Source organism: Salvelinus fontinalis, chromosome 23 (genome assembly GCF_029448725.1).
Source record: "Salvelinus fontinalis isolate EN_2023a chromosome 23, ASM2944872v1, whole genome shotgun sequence".
Lineage (NCBI taxonomy): Eukaryota > Metazoa > Chordata > Actinopteri > Salmoniformes > Salmonidae > Salvelinus > Salvelinus fontinalis.
This window is the reverse complement of record NC_074687.1, coordinates 11,417,137-11,434,402: the sequence shown is the minus strand read 5'-3', so window position 1 is coordinate 11,434,402 and position 17,266 is coordinate 11,417,137. Positions and strand designations below refer to the sequence as shown.

The 17,266-nt window shown below is 41.8% G+C and overlaps 1 protein-coding gene and 1 pseudogene across 5 annotated transcripts in view; both read right to left on the bottom strand.

Moving 5' to 3' along the window:
- The window catches only part of LOC129821570 (conserved oligomeric Golgi complex subunit 3-like), a 30,494-nt pseudogene extending 26,812 nt beyond the window's left edge, over positions 1-3,682 (bottom strand).
- Positions 3,683-12,596: 8,914 nt separating this feature from the next.
- Positions 12,597-17,266, bottom strand: part of LOC129820847 (E3 ubiquitin-protein ligase Midline-1-like) — a 62,923-nt gene continuing 58,253 nt past the window's right edge. For all 5 annotated transcript variants that reach the window (XM_055877879.1, XM_055877875.1, XM_055877880.1 and 2 more), the window contains 6 exons: positions 16,898-17,046; positions 16,656-16,783; positions 15,854-15,997; positions 15,014-15,175; positions 14,386-14,593; positions 12,597-14,148 (listed from right to left, as the gene is read on the bottom strand). In XM_055877879.1, coding sequence (XP_055733854.1) covers positions 13,800-14,148; positions 14,386-14,593; positions 15,014-15,175; positions 15,854-15,997; positions 16,656-16,783; positions 16,898-17,046 — 1,140 coding nt within the window. In that variant the 3' untranslated portion in view covers positions 12,597-13,799. The remainder of the gene's footprint in view (positions 14,149-14,385; positions 14,594-15,013; positions 15,176-15,853; positions 15,998-16,655; positions 16,784-16,897; positions 17,047-17,266) is intronic.

Genomic DNA, 17,266 nt, shown 5'->3' with positions numbered 1-17,266 from the left:
CTTGTAAGTAAGAATTTCACTGTAAAGATCTACAACTGTTGTATTTGGCGCATGTGACAAATAAAAGTTGATTTGAATTACATAAAGATAACAGAACACACCACAGTAGGTGAGGCGATCCTGATAAGCCATGATCATACAGTACATGAACCCAATACTCACTCAAGTATTCTCTCTGACCTCTGTTCCATTTGTTCAATCAGCATCTGAAAGAACAATCACTATTATTCATCTCTACAAACACAACACAGAGTTTTGCAACCAAAAGGATGGCTTAGCGAATTTGATGTTAAATTCCAACAGAATAAATAAATCATTATACTCACTCTGACTTTGGGTGCAGCTGCTCTGAACTTGACACAGTGTGAAGACATTGTCCAATGGATCCTGAAAGAAAAATAAATTTGAAATCAGACAGACAACTCAAGACAGAAGACTTGTGTGTACCAGTACCAAGTCAAAATCGATAATAAAAAAGCGTCCGAGGACTTCTTCCTACCCTTTGTGTTAACTGGCTGGTGAGATTCTGCATAGCGTTCACACTGTGAGTCTTCATGAAGAGCATGGCTTTAGACAGACACTGTTGGAACTTTGGCCACTGGGTAATCCTGGGTAATCCTTAAAGTTTGTGGCTGAAAAAAAAGTTAATCAGCCAATATGAAGACACAGCTCTACAGTAGAATACATACTTTCCATTGTGGGCTGAAAATATACTTACATGGGAAGAAACATACTGTATACAGTCATCCAATTTCGAAAGCATTGGTATAAATCCTTCACTGTTTACAGACAGTGTGGGCGGGTTTAATTTCTGCAGAGACAGGGCGAGAATGATCTTTTGCAAGGCTCGAGTCAGGAAAAAGATTAACCAATGACATTTGCTAAAGGATTTAAAATGCCACAGAAAGGAGGATGGATACAGGGTTTAATAAAAAAATGTAAAAGACAGCTAACCGTGTTGATGTTCTCCAACTTGTTGTTGTAAGAAAGCTTCTGCTGTACGTTCTCAGTCAGAGCCACCAGTTCTGACTGTTTAAGAGAAAACTATCTGTTGGCAGGGAACTAGGATTTAGATAACAGGCTGACATTTCATGTCTGACGTTTTATTCCATTACAAATGGAAACAAGGTCCATACTACTTTGTTCTGTTGGTACTTTTTGTGCCTCTGACAGTCACATAACCAACATGTAACCGTCAGATAACCAACACGTAGGCTACGTGACTGTGTCAAAGAACCTACATCTACAGTGGTTTCTCCACTAAATGTTTTGCGATTATGCTGCGGGACTTAGAGGTAATTTGTGGTTTAGTACAATACCCTGCGTCACCACTTCATTGCTCCAGACCACCACAAGGGGGAGTTAGAGCACTGATTATGCTTTTGGGTCCTACTGTGTCTCTAACTGACAATGAATGGGCGACATAAACCTAAATAGAAACTGATAATTGTGCACAAGTTCATTTTTGGCTTGTGGATATCTGTTTGGATATTCTCACAGATATATTATTAACCCTGTTATTAGCAGGACAATATATATTGGTCATGGCTCCCGAGTGGCGCACAATGGGATTCAGCTGTATCCACTGAAACCGCACAAGGTTCAAGGCACGAGGGCAGGGTGCTCGGGATGTGCCGCAGAGCCGCGCACAGAAGACCGATCTAGCCCATGGGGACGGGAGGAGGAGGAAGGGGGGGGGACCCCACCCGAGGTAGCACAGAGCAACAGTTTAAGGGGCATTGCACTAATAATGGCACTGACTAGGGAAACGTTCCCGCTGTTCTGTTCTTAGTGATAGTCTGCACGTTCAAACTAAAATAATGTAACTAATAATGGCATATTTAGTCTTTCGTTAATAAAATAATGATAAAAATAGTCTTTCAAAATGCCAAGGTTTATTTAGTTATGGATCCATAACGAATTACAACGGGAATAAATATCACTGAATTACAGAAATATTCTCCAATCCTCTATATGTAATTATTGTCGCAGGGTCACACCATATTTTTCGATATACAGTAGGCCTACCGTAGGCGATGTGAGTCTCACTAGTGTTGAGTAATGTGCTGTTAATAGTGGTGTAGGTCTTATTAAAGAGCATATTGAAGTTGGAAGCAATAGGATTTGAAGCAAAAGCGTACAACTATTTTAGCACTGTTTTGCGCTGCTCTGAGACAAGCATGACTGGTCTTGATAAATCAATGAGATTTTTATTTTCACTGACTCTCCGTTTGGGTATTGGTTAGACTACAATTATGATGTAGAAATGTTATGCTCTTAGTTTAACCTTTATTTAAAAGTCAGTTACGAACAAATTCTTATTTACAAGGACAGCCTACTCCTTCCTTCCCGTCGGGGAATTGAACCCCAGTCTCCCGCGTGCATGCACGACACGAGGAATCTTTAGCTAAATAGCCCAGTACTGTACTCCCGACTGTCACGTTGTACAGTACCATATTTTCCGTTCGATCCTAGCAGAAACCCAGAGGGTTTTTCATTTTTCTTTGAATAGAAAACCCCTAATATTAATCAAATTAATTGAGCAAAATTTCTTAAAATCAGTCCCATATACTATGTTCTTACAAAAAAAAGGTTTTAAATTCTCTAGTACAGCCAGTATTGAAGGCTATCAAATAGGGCTGGGCGATATCAATTGTTTTCGATATATTCGAGTTTATGTTTTATGTTGTATGGAAAATGCCTGTATCGCAAGAATCGAGGTTATGTTATAATGTTGTAACGTTTTACAAATGCAGCATCTCACGGTCTTCTCTGTCAGCCCAATGTCAAATCATGTCCCAATTGCGTGACAGCACATGCACAGAGGTTATCCACCAATCACAACCCTAGACAGCCTTTCACGAATTGTAACCACGCCGGAGAAGTGTAGCGGCGGTAAGAGTTCCACCAACATGCAAAGTGAGGAAGCCAGCTCAGCTTCTCGTGAGGATGAAATCATCCCCAAAAAAGGGAGGCAATGTTTTTTCAGTAATATAGAAGTGGTTCGGGTTTAAGAGGTCTGATGTTCAGCAAACGAATGTCCTGTGCAAAATGTGTGGAAAGACAAATGCTACGAAAAGCAGCAGCACAACCAACCTCTTCCATCACCTGCAACTGAAACACGAGGTGGAATGGGAGGAATGCGTGAGACTTCACAATGCCGATTCCAGTCGCCCCATTCCCAAAACGTCTGCTGAAAGACAAACTACCACAGCCGCATCCTTTTCAAACGTAATCCCTTATGACAAGAAAAGTTTGATGTGGAAGGAGATAACAGATGCAGTCACTTATTACATAGCGAAAGATATGGTTTCAATCTTTACAGTAGAAAAGCCAGGCTTTAAAAAGCTGCTAGGTACAGTTGACCACAAATATCAGCTGCCAAGCTTCACGTGCTTCACGGAAGAGGCCCTGCCGTGATTATACACTGCTACCCGCGAAAGACTGGCAGAGAAGCTGGCTAGTGTTTCTTATTTTTCCACCACAGCCGAGCAGAACATTAGAGCCATACCTAAGTTTGACAGACATAAACGAAGACTGGAAATTGCTAAATGTCTGCCTCCAGACGTCGTACTTCCCCGATGATCATACGGGTCTCAAAGGGTCTCAAAGACTCTCTGGCATCGTGGAAGATGAGCAAAGTCCGACAGGTGTGCATGACAACTGACAGCGGGAGCAACATGATAAAAGCACTGCGCTTGAATAACTGGACCCGCCAGCAGTGCTTTGGGCTCAGGCTTCACCTCGCCAGCGCTAAGCGCTAAGCGTGACATTGGATAATTAAAGTGCATACAAAAAAGTGATGTTCAGGCCAGCTGTAGGCGAATGTGTTAGTAGTTGTGTCATTCTGCCAGTCCAATAACAAATAACCACAGGCTGTTCTAATTATAACAAATTACCTAAATTAATACATTTTCAATCAAAATTATTATATAAATTACATATTCAAACAGCTTGTGGTCAAACATTCCTAAACAATAGAATAGACGTGCGGGGGTGTGTGTTGTTCAGTTGTTTTGCACAAATAGGCCTTGAGGTCTTGTATATTTTTTTTATTTTAATAAAGAAAATTAAGTTAAGAATTATGTCTTGGCCTTTTTTAATTTGTTTAGAGAAAAACAAGAAATCGAGATATATATTGTGAATCGTCCAAACCTCCGATATTACTTATAGGCCATATCACCCAGGGCGACTATCAAATGCTTCTCAAAGATGCCCTCTAGTGGTCAAACTAGCACTAACCAGCATTAATGGTCCCAGTGCTTCACACTTAAATAAAGTGCCATTGAATTCTGTCGGCACCATGCAAACTGTACCGCAGTAGACTGCAATTTTTAAAGGACGAACCACTGTAGCCTAAGTTGGTTCTCTGACACAGTCACATAGCCTACATGTTGGTTCTGATACAGTCACATAGCCTACATGTTGGTTCTGACAGTCACATAGCCTACATGTTGGTTCTGACAGTCACATTGCCTACATGTTGATTCTGACACAGTCACATAGTCTACATGTTGGTTCTGTAACAGTCACATAGTCTACATGTTGGTTCTGTAACAGTCACATTGCCTACATGTTGGTTCTGACACAGTCACATAGTCTACATGTTGGTTCTGACAGTCACATAGCCTACATGCAGGTGTTCCCCTACCTGTTCTTTGAGGAGCTTAGCACAGTTGTCTGAATGGGGACCACAGAGAGCGAGACGTCAGGCTACACAAGTTCTCAATGGGCATCTGAATGGGAAATGCAAAAGGAGGTTGAATGAGACCGGTAATGTCAGATTTATTAACTATGCATTCACTTTACCTCTACCTACATGTACATATTACCTCAATGACCTCGACTAACCTGTGCCTCCAAGGTACCCTGTATATAGCCTCTTTACATGCTGACCAGAACGGACAGTCGCGTGTGCGAGTGTAACGGATGTGAAATGGCTAGCTATTTAGCGGGTACGCGCTAATAGCATTTCAATCAGTTACGTCACTTGCTCTGAAACCTAGAAGTAGTGTTGCCCCTTGCTCTGCAAGGGCCGCGGCTTTTGTGGAGCGATGGGTAACGACGCTTCGTGGGTGACTGTTGTTGAGATGTGCAGAGGGTCCCTGGTTCGCGTCGGGGTGAGGGGACCTACTAAAGTTATACTGTTACATTGGTGCCGTGACCCGGATCACTGGTTGCTGCGGAAAAGGAGGAGGTTTAAAGGGGGGTGAGTGTAACGGATGTGAAATGGCTAGCTAGTTAGCGGATACGCGATAATAGCGTTTCAATCAGTTACGTCACTTGCTCTGAAACCTAGAAGTAGTGTTTCCCCTTGCTCTGCAAGGGCCGCGGCTTTTGTGGAGCGATGGGTAACGACACTTCGTGGGTGACTGTTGTTGATGTGTGCAGAGGGTCCCTGGTTCGCGTCGGGGCGAGGGGACGTACTAAAGTTATACTGTTACACGAGCGTCGCAAAATAAATCTAGAAATCCATGTTATTCAATTATTGCACTCACACTGCTCGCGAGCGTCTGCGATGCCAAGGGCTAAAATAGAAGTTATTCCTATTTCTGACGCAGATCACGCTGAAAGTAATCTCCTCATTGGTTTATAGAAGCAGGTACCCACGTGCCATCTCCTCATTGGTTATACCCACGTGGGTGATTGAAAGACGAACTTTGTTGCCGGTTGTCGTGGTAATACTATGAAAGTTTAGATGAGATCACCATATAAATTCAAAGATGAAAAAGCCTGGAAGGAGGAGCGATGACTAGAAACGATTCAGTTGGCCGTTTTATGTGTGGATTAATTGTCAGAGTAGAGGTCCTTGTGCATTTCAGGTAAAATAACAACTCAATGTTTATATCCTAGGACAAATTAGCTATCAACAGCAAGCTAGCTAAATAGGTCTAATTAACGTTAGCTAGCAAGTGCAAGCTAACTAGCTAAATTGCCATACATGTTTAATGCTTTTCGACCTGTCCCCAAATTAATGTCATTGGTTCAGTTTGTTTTGATATTTTAACCTGCATGTCGTGATCGCGTTTGGTGTGCGGGGGGAAACCGCGCAGCCGGTTTGGGTTCCGTGTTACTGTTACTCTTTAAAAATATATATTTTTATAAGTAGTTTACTTCAGTTGATTTAGTAAATACCTTAGACTAGTTTTTTCTTAAAACGGCATTGTTGGTTAAGGGTTTGTATTCAGCATTTCACTGTAAGGTCTACCTGTTGTATTCATCGCATGTGTCAAATCAAAGTTGATGATTTAGATCTCAAAATGCTAAACAGTTAAGATAGCTAAGGTTAGCCACCGGGTTTGAGCAGTTAACTACAATGACATGACCCACTTCAATACTTGGCCGGGTATGTGAGTTAGCTTCAAAATAAGTAATCACACAAGTTGATCAACTCTGGGAAGTAGCTAGCTAGTTAGCCTAGGGTTTCAGCAGCAGCTCGAATGTCAAGAACTGAGTCCGTTTGTTTATCTGTCAGAGGAGCCATGGCATCTGTCCGCCGGTCCAACTGTGACAGTTTTTCACGCCTTTCTTAATCTGTCAGATCCAGGAGAGAATGGTCTGTATACGCCATCATCATCCTCCTCAGCAACATCCAACGTCAGCGCGGTCGTCGCTATTTACCACAGCCACAAAGTCATAAACCCCTCTTATTTCTACAATTTACCTTTTTAACATTTCATTTCAAACTTAACCTTAACCTTAATCCTAACCTTAACCACACTGCTAACCTTACGCCTTAACCTTAAATGAACACCAACAATACATGTTTTGTTTTCATACATTTTTACTATACAGGCGTTGCCAATTTTTCGTTGTGGCTGTGCTATCTAGTGGAACCCGTCAGCAGCAGACTAGGTCCTGTTCCGGGAAAAGGGCGGAGTTCCAAAAAGGGGGAGGACTGTGACTACAGCTTCCAATAGTATGACTATTTTCAGAACACATGCAGACTTCATTGGTTGAAACGTTGAAAGGCTTAAAACGTTGCACACGGAAATTAAGGTGATAAATTAGGGTTTATGCTCAGTTGGAATTTAGTGAACAGTGTTGTTCCAATGCAGTTGCAAGTCTGTAACATCAAATCAAACTTTATTTGTCACATGCGCCGAATACAACAAGGGTAGACCTTACAGTGAAATGCTTACTTACAAGCCCTTAACCAACAGTGCAGTTCAAGAAGAGTTAAGAAAATATTTACCAAATAAACTAAAGTAAAAAATTATAAAAAGTAACACATAAACATAACAATAAACAAGGCTATATACAGGGGGTACCGGTACCGAGTCAGTGTGCGGGGGTACAGGTTAGTTGAGGTAATTTGTACATGTAGGTGGGGGTGAAGTGACTATGCATAAATAATAAACAACGAGTAGCTATATAATCAGCAGTCTTATGACTTGGGGGTAGAAGCTGTTAATGAGCCTTTTGGTTGTAGACTTGGTGCTCTGGTACCGCTTGCCGTGCGGTAGCAGAGAAAACAGTCTTCGACTTGGGTGACTGGAGTCTCTGACAATTTTATGGGCTTTCCTCTGACACCGCCTATTATATAGGTCCTGGATTGCAGGAAGCTTGGCCCCAGTGATGTACTGGAGCCACTACCCTCTGTAGCGCCTTACGGTCAGATGCCGAGCAGTTGCCATACCAGGTGGAGATGCAACCGGTCAGGATGCTCTCGATGGTGCAGCTTTAGAACTTTTTGAGGATCTGGGGACCCATGCCAAATACTTTCAGCCTTCTGAGGGGGAAAGGTTGTCATGCCCTCTTCATGACTGTTTTGGTGTGTTTGGACAATGATAAGAACGTTGGTGATGTGGACACCAAGGAACTTGAAACTCTCGACCCGTTGATGTTAAAGGGGGCCTGTTCGGCCTGCCTTCTCCTGTAGTCCTCCATCAGCTCCTTTGTCTTGCTCACACTGCCAGTTCTCTGACCTCCTCTCCATAGGCTGTCTCATCGTTGTCGGTGATCAGGCCTACCACTGTTGGTTCGTCAGCAACTTAATGGTGGTGTTGGAGTCGTGTTTGGCCACGCAGTCGTGGGTGAACACGGAGGGTGAACAGGGTGAACAGGGAGTACACACCCTTGAGGGGCCCCAGTGTTGAGGAGCAGAGTGGCAGACGTGTTGTTGCCTACCTTTACCACCTGGGGGAGGCCTGTCAGGAAGTCCAGGATCCTGGATATGCTGAGCTGTAGTCAATGAACAGCATTCTCACATAGGTTTTCCTTTTGTCCAGGTGTGAAAGGGCAGTGTGGAGTGCAATTGAGATTATGTAATCTGTGGATCTGTAGGGGCGGTATGAGAATTGGAGTGGGTCTAGGGTATCCGGGAGGATGCTGTTGATGTGAGCCATGACCAGCCTTTCAAGCTCTTTATGGCTACCGAAGTGAGTGCTACGGGGCAGTAATCATTTAGGCAAGTTACCTTTGGTTCCTTGGGCACAGGGACTATGGTGGTCTGCTTGAAACATGTAGGTAATTGCAGACTCAGTCAGAGAGAGGTTGAAAATATCAGTGAAGACAATTGCCAGTTGGTCGAGCATGCATTGAGTGCACGTCCTGGTAATCCATCTGGCCCCGCGGCTTTGTGAATGTTGACCTGTTTAAAGGTTTTGCTCACATCGGCTACTAAGAGCGTTATCACACAGTCATCCAGAACAGCTGGTGCTCTCGTGCATGCGTCAGTGTTGCTTGCCTCGAATCGAGCATAAAACGCATTTAGCTCGTCTGGTAGGCTCGTGTCACTGGGCAGCTCACGTCTGGGTTTCCCTTTGTAGTCGGTAATAGTTTTCAAGCCCTGACACATCTGACGAGCATCAGAGCCGATGTAGTAGGATTCAATCTTAATCCTGTATTGACGCTTTGCTTGTTTTGAAGGTTCGTTTGAGGGCATAGCAGCATTTCTTATAGGTGTCCGGATTAGTCTCCCGCTCCTTGAAAGCGGCAGCTCTAGCCTTTAGCCCGATGCGGATATTGCCTGTAATCCATGGCTTCTGGTTGGGATATGTACGTATGGTCGCTGTGTGGACGACGTCATCAATGCACTTATTGATGAAGCCGATGACTGAGGTGGTTTACTCCTCAATGCCATTGAATGAATCCCGGAACATATTCCAGTCTGTGCTAACAAAACAGTCCTGTAGCGTAGCATCTGCGTCATCTGACCACCTCCGTATTGAGCGAGTCACTGGTACATCCTGCTTTAATTTCTGCTTGTAAGCAGGAATCAGGAGGATAGAATTACAGTCAGATTTGCCAAATTGAGGGCAGGGGAGAGCTTTGTATGCAACTCTGTTTATGGAGAAAAGGTGGTCTAGAGATTTTTTTCCTCCGGTTGCACATGTGACATTCTGGTAAAAAAATTGTAAAACTGATTTAAGTTTGCACTGCATTAAAATCACTGGCCACTAGCAGCGCTGCTTCTATGTGAGCATTTTCTTGTTTGCTTATGGTCTTATAGAATTGGTTGAGTGCAGTCTTAGTGCCAGCATCGATTTGGGGTGGTAAATAGACGGCTACCAATAATATAGATGAGAACTTTCTTGGTAGTCAGTGTGGTCTACAGCTTATCATAAGGTACTCTACCTCAGGCAAGCAATATCTCGAGACTTCTTTAATATTAGACATCGCGCACCAGCTGTTATTGGCAAAAAGACACACTCACCCAAAAAGACACACACCCCCATTGAGGAAACTCTTTGACATTGTTTCACTAAACAGAGGAATAACATAACCCAAAGCATCAATTTGCATGACAGCATAGAAGCACTCACTGCTGTTGCCCATCGCTCCTAGAATTAGATTAATAAGAATGTCCTTTTGGTATCTGCTACCTGGGTGGAGTTGAGTTGAGAATTCTTGGCTAGGTAACAGACACTGTTAGTATGTGTAATGTGTAGGTAGATTGTAATGTGTGTGTTTTACCTGCTACCATACAGAGACAGTGACATATACCACCAGGTGGAGCCCTGGATCAGATTTTACATCCAATAACTGATTTTTCCACAACCTAAGGATATAACTAGGCATACGGAACACTTCTGTATGACTCTCAGAATTACAATAATATCAGACAAAACTATATCAAACTGTACTGGTTTGTAAATCAACATAGGTTGTGCTGAATGTATTTTTAAAAGAGACACTTATACAAAGAGCAATCCCAAAAGTACTGTCTGTGGAATGTTTTGTGAAAGCAAGAACCCTTGAACCAGACTGACAGACTCGTTGAGGGCCACGTGTTGTGTCTAATCAACCATTTTATTATGACGGGTATATGAGACAGTTTCTGCCCCCAGCATGCAGTCTGTCTAGACGTGGATCGATAAGTCCCAAGAAACTTCAGAGATCTGCATCTAGTAATGACACAAACATTAGGCAGACATACATATCACTAGTTTCGTCTGTGTTTCCTTCTCTGTAGTTTTTATGCTCTGTTTTCAACCAAACAATCTGCTTTTATTTATGTGAAATGTTTATCTTCATAAGGGGCTCCTGAGTGGCGCAGCGGTCTAAGCCACTGCGGGTCAGTGCTAGAGGCGTCGCTACAGACTCTGGTTCCATTCCAGGTTGTATCACAACCGGCTGTGATTGGGAGTCCCATAGGGCGGCGTGCAATTGGCCCAGCGTCATCCGGGTTTGGTCATTGTAAATAAGAATTTGTTCTTAACTGACTTGCCTAGTTAAATAAAGGTTAAATAAATAAAATATATATATATAAAAGAGTGGGGGAATAAAGGAGAAAATTCAATTACATAGATAATGTTCTTCTAACACAATGTTCTTTCTTTGTTGTGGTAGAAAAACAACCAATTTACCGTCAGTTAAAATATAATTTTCTTGCCCAACGTTGATATGTTCCATGTTTCTTCGCTATTCCCTGGAAAAATGGTGAATGTACTGTAAAGTATATCCAAGACACATAATCCACATCCGATTATACATTTCAAATAATAATTTGATATAAAAATCACCTGATATTGTTGCTTAATAAGTCTTTCCAATATGTGTTATTCATTAATACAGTATGTTAAAAAATATAGTGTTTAAGACTACAGCTTTAGATTGTTCATCAGTCATCAAATAGTACACCCTATTGATGAAGCAATGTATTTGTTTCCTTACTTCTTTTGAAAAGAATCTTACTGTATGACTACTTGAACACCATCTTTGCTTCATAATTGCCTCAGGGCATTCAGACTGCTGTTAACCCCATTCTGTGTCAGATTGCATGCAAATCCACTGTTCTCTCAATGCTCTGAAATGATAAAATGTTCATGCAATAAAATAAATAGGATTTCTTGAATCATGTTTTCAGTGACTTAGATAACCTCTTAATCAGTTGGCATGGATAGAATCTCTTTCTATCCCCTCTCTATTGGGATTGTCTCCGGTACCGTATCACTGAAACAACCGCCAACCTCGGTGAAGCCACAAGCCAATACTTTGTCCAAGATTAAAGGGCAGATTTAATACGTTCCATCCTGCCTTAGCTGTGTTTGTGCATTAGTTTTGAATACACAGCTTGTCAAGTTCCTGACCTTATTTCCTTTGTTTTGTCTTTATTTAGTTGGTCAGGACATGAGCTGGGTGGGTATAGTCTATGTTCTATGTTTCTAGGTTAGGTTTGTCTGATTGGCCTGATATGGTTCTCAATCAGAGGCAGGTGTTTTACATTGTCTCTGATTGGGAACCATATTTAGGTTGCCTGTTTTTCACTATTGGTTTGTGGGTGATTGTTCCTGTTCGTGCGTTCATGTGTTCTATATTCACTAGTTCAGGACTGTAGCTTCGTTGGGTTACGTCTGTTTATTGTTTTTTTGTTCGTATTGAAAAAGTATTCCAATAAATATGGAAACATACCACGCTGAGTTTTGGTCCTCCTCTCTTTCCACCGACGAAAGACGTTACACAGCTACAGTCCAACATAAAAACATCTTATTCTGAAAACTAGGTAGGCCTAACTAATGCACCTGCTATTTTCACCCTGTATACTTTTATTTAAACGAATAAAGAAATGTTATTGTACTGTGTAAATACCTTGTTTTTCAGCTTGTATAATGTTATTTAAACAAATAAGTGTATGTTAAGCTACTGTGTAAATAACAGAAATGCACATTTGATCAAATTGACCAGCAATACTTTTTCAGTCTTTAAATATAATTTTTTTGTAAACAAATTATGTACAGACGTCTCCAATCAACATCATTCTAGCTGGATTGTGTTCGTGCACTCGGGCTCTGTCATGATCCATGTCACGAGGGTGTCTGATGGTGAGGTCACAGTAAGTTCACATCTTTTTTTAAGTCTACTACTAGTTGAAAGGATCGGGGTCCCAGTGGTCTTACTGGAGGATAAAAAGAGATGTCAGAAGGAATCTCATCACAGCTTAATCGTTGTTGTACGATGCTGAAGTGGTCTGTAGAATAATAGCGATACAGCCACCTAACATTCATGAGACCTTATAATCAGTGAAATGAATCTAAGACAAGAAATATCAAGTGGTTTTCTTTGTTTTGCCTACAGTGTGTGTCTGAATTAAATGAAAATTACAGTTAAGATTAGGTAGCAGACAAATAAAAAGCAAATAAAAAGCATTATCATTACAATTTACAATTCACACTTTATTTATGTAATTTTATTACATTTTTAACAAGGAATGTGTTAAAATAATGATGCATCGGAAAAAGTGAAATTGCTCAAATACCAAATGTACCGGCACATGAACATACAGAGCCAACACGCGAGAAGAAAACATTAAAGTATTTACAGAGATTGCACATGTTGTATTTAATTACAATTAAGACATTATTTCTGTATTGAAATTTCACTTAAAATGGCTTTTCTTTAAAAATGTACATTTTCAACATGAATCAACTTTTTTAAAACATCGTAGTGCTTTTTTTTGACAAAGAGATGAAGAATTGTGTCTTTGTGAGTTTGTCAATTATAGTCAAGTGCATTAGAAGTGCTGTGATTTTAGAATTGTAAAAGAGGCAGATTAACTATTAAAATAACTCTTACTGTGTTTATTTTCACAAACATCATCCTAATACATAAGAAAAATCATAGAGAGGATCTTGTATGAAACAGAAGATTGTAGATGAATACTCCTGTTATAACTGCTCTGTAATCAGAGGAACTGGTGTCATGATGACATGTCAAAATAAACCGGTTACACGTAAAACATTTAGCAACATGCTGCTAACGATTGATACATGGACAAAGATCAACAATCTACTGTATGTGTAAGAATGAAATAAACTAATCTCAGAGCTTTTAATTTTGTTTTATTTAACTAGGCAAGTCAGTTAAGAACAAATTCTTATTTACAATGATGGCCTAGGAACAGTGGATTAACTGCCTTGTTCAGGGGCAGAACAACAAAAAAACATATTACCTAGTCAGCTCAGGGATTTGAACTAGCAACCTTTTGGTTACTGGCCCAACGCTCTAACCACTGCCTGCTTAAAAATACTCTAAATTTGACTGAACTTCAAAAGGTTATACCCACCGTCCTCTCTAAGTGCATCCCAAAACCAACAAGCATAAATATAGCAGTGAATATCAATGTGTTAAGCAAGAAATAAAATCTACAATAGTTTTTTAACCCAATAAATTGTTTCCATAAATAATTTAAAAAAAATGTATTTGCTTCTATAAGAGCATGATTGGAGACTTATCTGGCACCATGGCTTTGTTCTGTTTCATACAGCATGGATGGTGTGACACAAAAGGCAGCCAGGTGAGGCTGAAGTGCGTCTGTTCTGCTCCCTTTGTGTCTTTGTGTTGCATCAGCTGGTCTGTTAATCTTGGCAGTCTGTCCCCTCGAGGTGGTCTGGGATGGGCAGCCCCGTGAGAACAGTCAGACACTTGTTCCACACGTTGAACACGGGACAGACTGGCTGAGCGAAGGTGATGTCGAACGTGTACAGGTGCTGTGAGCCGGCACCATCGTAGAAGGCCAGGGAACCGGCGTCGTAATCCAACAACACCCCCACGCGACGCAGGTGGGGGGACGGCTCGATGGGCATCTCCTTGCTGTTGTGACGTACTACCCAGGAGTTGTTGCATCGAGATAATACCCACGAGGCCGAGTTCTTGCCGACCCACTCGTGTTTCGGTGCTGACTTGTAAGCAACGCCCACAGCAAACCTGATGAAGATAGAAAAATAGCATGTTAATGGCTCGTTCTCTAGTAGAGGTCAAATAGCACCTGTGGGAAATGACAGGACTCCTAGCGTCCAAGAGATTTTTAGATTTCAAGATTGAGTTTTATTATAGTGTAACCAGAGACTGTGATTGGACTTCCCAATCTGAATCTCACACACCTTTATCTCTCCGTATGTTCTAGTCTGAGGTATCTCAGGCACGACTGGTCCATATTCTTACCATGTGCTCCCTCCTATCAAGGCCTCCCAGTAGTGGCGCCCGCTGTCGATGTACACGTTCCCCGTGACGCCGTAGCTGCCCTGGCTGGTGAAGCGGTCCTGGGTGTGGCTCTTCTTGGACGACGTCTCGTCTCGCTCCACCGTCAGGTTGTCGTGGGAGACCTTCAGCTTCTTGTGAGCAGACTTTGGGTCCAACTTGAACGGCTGACCTGTGAATGGACCATAGATTAATTAAGAAATAAGGCCCGAGGGGGTGTGGAATATGGCCAAAATACAATGGCTAAGGGCTGTTCTTAAGCACGACGCAACGCGGAGTGCCTGGATACTGCCCTTAGCTGTGGTATATTGGCCATATATCACAAACCCTCAAGGTGCCTTATTGCTATTATAAACTGGTTACCACCGTAATTAGAGCAGTAAAAATACATGTTTTGTCAAACCCGGTCAAACCCGGTATGGTATGATTTACAACGGCTTTCAGCCAATCAGCATTCAGGGCTCGAACCACCCGGTTTATAATTTAACAGTAAACTATAGTAAATACACTAGTAAATAGTAAATATCTCCATATGTCAATATCTCCTAAGACGCTTGATGACGTCAGCACGGTACTGGAAACTCTGACATACTGTTGGTCTTGAGCTTCCCAGGTACACTGCTGCGACTCCCTGCCTGGTTGATAGCTTTGACCATAAAGATGTACTTGGTGCCACACTGGAGTCCATGCACTGTGTAGTGGTTCTGCTTGATGTTGGGCACAATCATCCAGCTGTCAGCTGAGTTACACAAACCTAGACCACAGACAAAGTCAAGTCAGTCAAATAACAGGAGCTACAACCACTGTATTGCAACAAACACACACATGTAACAGGCATTCGTTGACATAACAACACCTTCGATTAATACTTTGTTGTCGTCAAATCAAGATTGTGGTAATACTAGGATCTGTATTGTCATAACCACTTACGGCTGTTATTTCTCTGCGTGATCCGTCGTACACAATAACATTACCAGTTCACTGTAGTATGAACGGGCACTGGGGCAGAAGAGGGCCAATTGCTTGCAACCCTTGCTAGGGTGATCTGTTCCAACAGTCTGCCACTTACATGAGCCGCAGGGAAACACAAATCTCCATCTGGATTGGAATCCAGTCTGACTCAGCCTATATACTCTGGCCTGGATCAGTCTCTAGCAGAGATACACAGCAGAGATCTCTGATAATCTTATTATAATTTTATTATCCAATGAAAGGAAAGCATGGTTGTTGCCTCCCTTCTGAAATGAAAAAATGCTTTATTTGATCGGAGTAATGTAATGACCCCCCCCCCCCCAAAAAAAAGCTATTCACAGCAGGAGCCACTCAGATAGTCTACCTTTCATGATTTAACCGTTTATACCACAACAGGCAAACTGTACAGTCACACAGCAAACTGTTCTGAGGAGATCTAGGACATTCTTTGGTAACTTACTGACGACATTGGCTTGTCCAGTGAAGATGGCATACTGCAGCTCATAGGAGACGACACAGAACTCGTCATCTGATGTCCAGTGAGCAGTGACGGTGTCGTACGATGCTGTACATAATTCCTCCCGGATTATTGGGGGATTTGGTGCTGAAAATAGAAATATATAGTTGTTTTTCTTCACGTCTCTGGTATTTGTCAGTTATTTAGGACAACAATGATGAACAGTAGACATACTCACTACACTATATTGGATTTACAAACAAAAAAAAAACACTCTTTTTTTTATGACCAAAATGGGTTGGATATTTGGGTTGGTAAATAAATTCTAGTCCACTCTTGCAAGGCGTTGTGACTTCATTGGCCAGGTCGCAGTTGTAAATGAGAACTTATTCTCAACTAGCTACCTGGTTAAATAAAGGTGAAAATAATCAAATCAAATTGTGCCGTGTAATTCAGTTGGTTAAGTTACTGGCCATAGAGTTAAATGTAGTACAGAAGACATCCTGTGGAGAATTCCCTAAAAGCCAGAACAATCCAAATCCAATTCATTCAACTGTAAACAAACCCTAAACTGTTAGTTTACACCTGTAGTTTACAAAGCATGTGACAAAAACTATTTGAGAAGCTACAGTGTAGATGTTTTTCTATTTGACTGCTGGAGAAAATAGATAAACAGAGAAATTGCACTGTACCAGAATGTCCCATTTCAGTCAGACCTGAGTTATAGATATGTCCTAAATATAATTCTGACTGAAAAGATGGAAAAACATTTAAGAAGATGGATAACAGGTGGAATTACGTTCACCTGTGAGGTAATCCAAGCTTTCCAGCATTTTCTTTTCCCTTGTAAAGTCCAACGCAAACGTATCAAAGGTGTCATTCAGGTTTATCTCTGGTATCAGGATCTGAGAGGATGCTGTTGCCATGGACACTCTAAAACACAACGATATATAATTCACATGACATTTCTCTCGTTACAACCTGGGAATCTGTCAGTTGAGACTGTTTGGAGCATTATCACAACAATCAGTTGACTTGATAGCTCACCTCTCGCAGGTGCTTTTGGCTGTCTGCAGGAAGCGGGCGTGGTCTGTCTCCCTCAGGGTGTGATCCGCTTGAGTGATGAGGGATGACGATCTCTCGATGATCTGCTTGCAGGTGGCGATCTGCTGGGCTAGCTTTCGCAGCCGGATAGCCTGAGAGGAAACAATGGATTATTGAATACCGCGGTGCAGGGACAGACCAATAGACTGTTGCTACTGCGGTATTCAGAAACGACTGTACTACATACAGCAGGTTCAATTGAGTTGACAGTTCTTTATTTAAAAGGTCACAATCGAGAGGCCATTCGATTGTACATAATCATGTCACCATCTTTCTCGAATTCAAAAAACATGCTTTGCGTGTTTTTATATA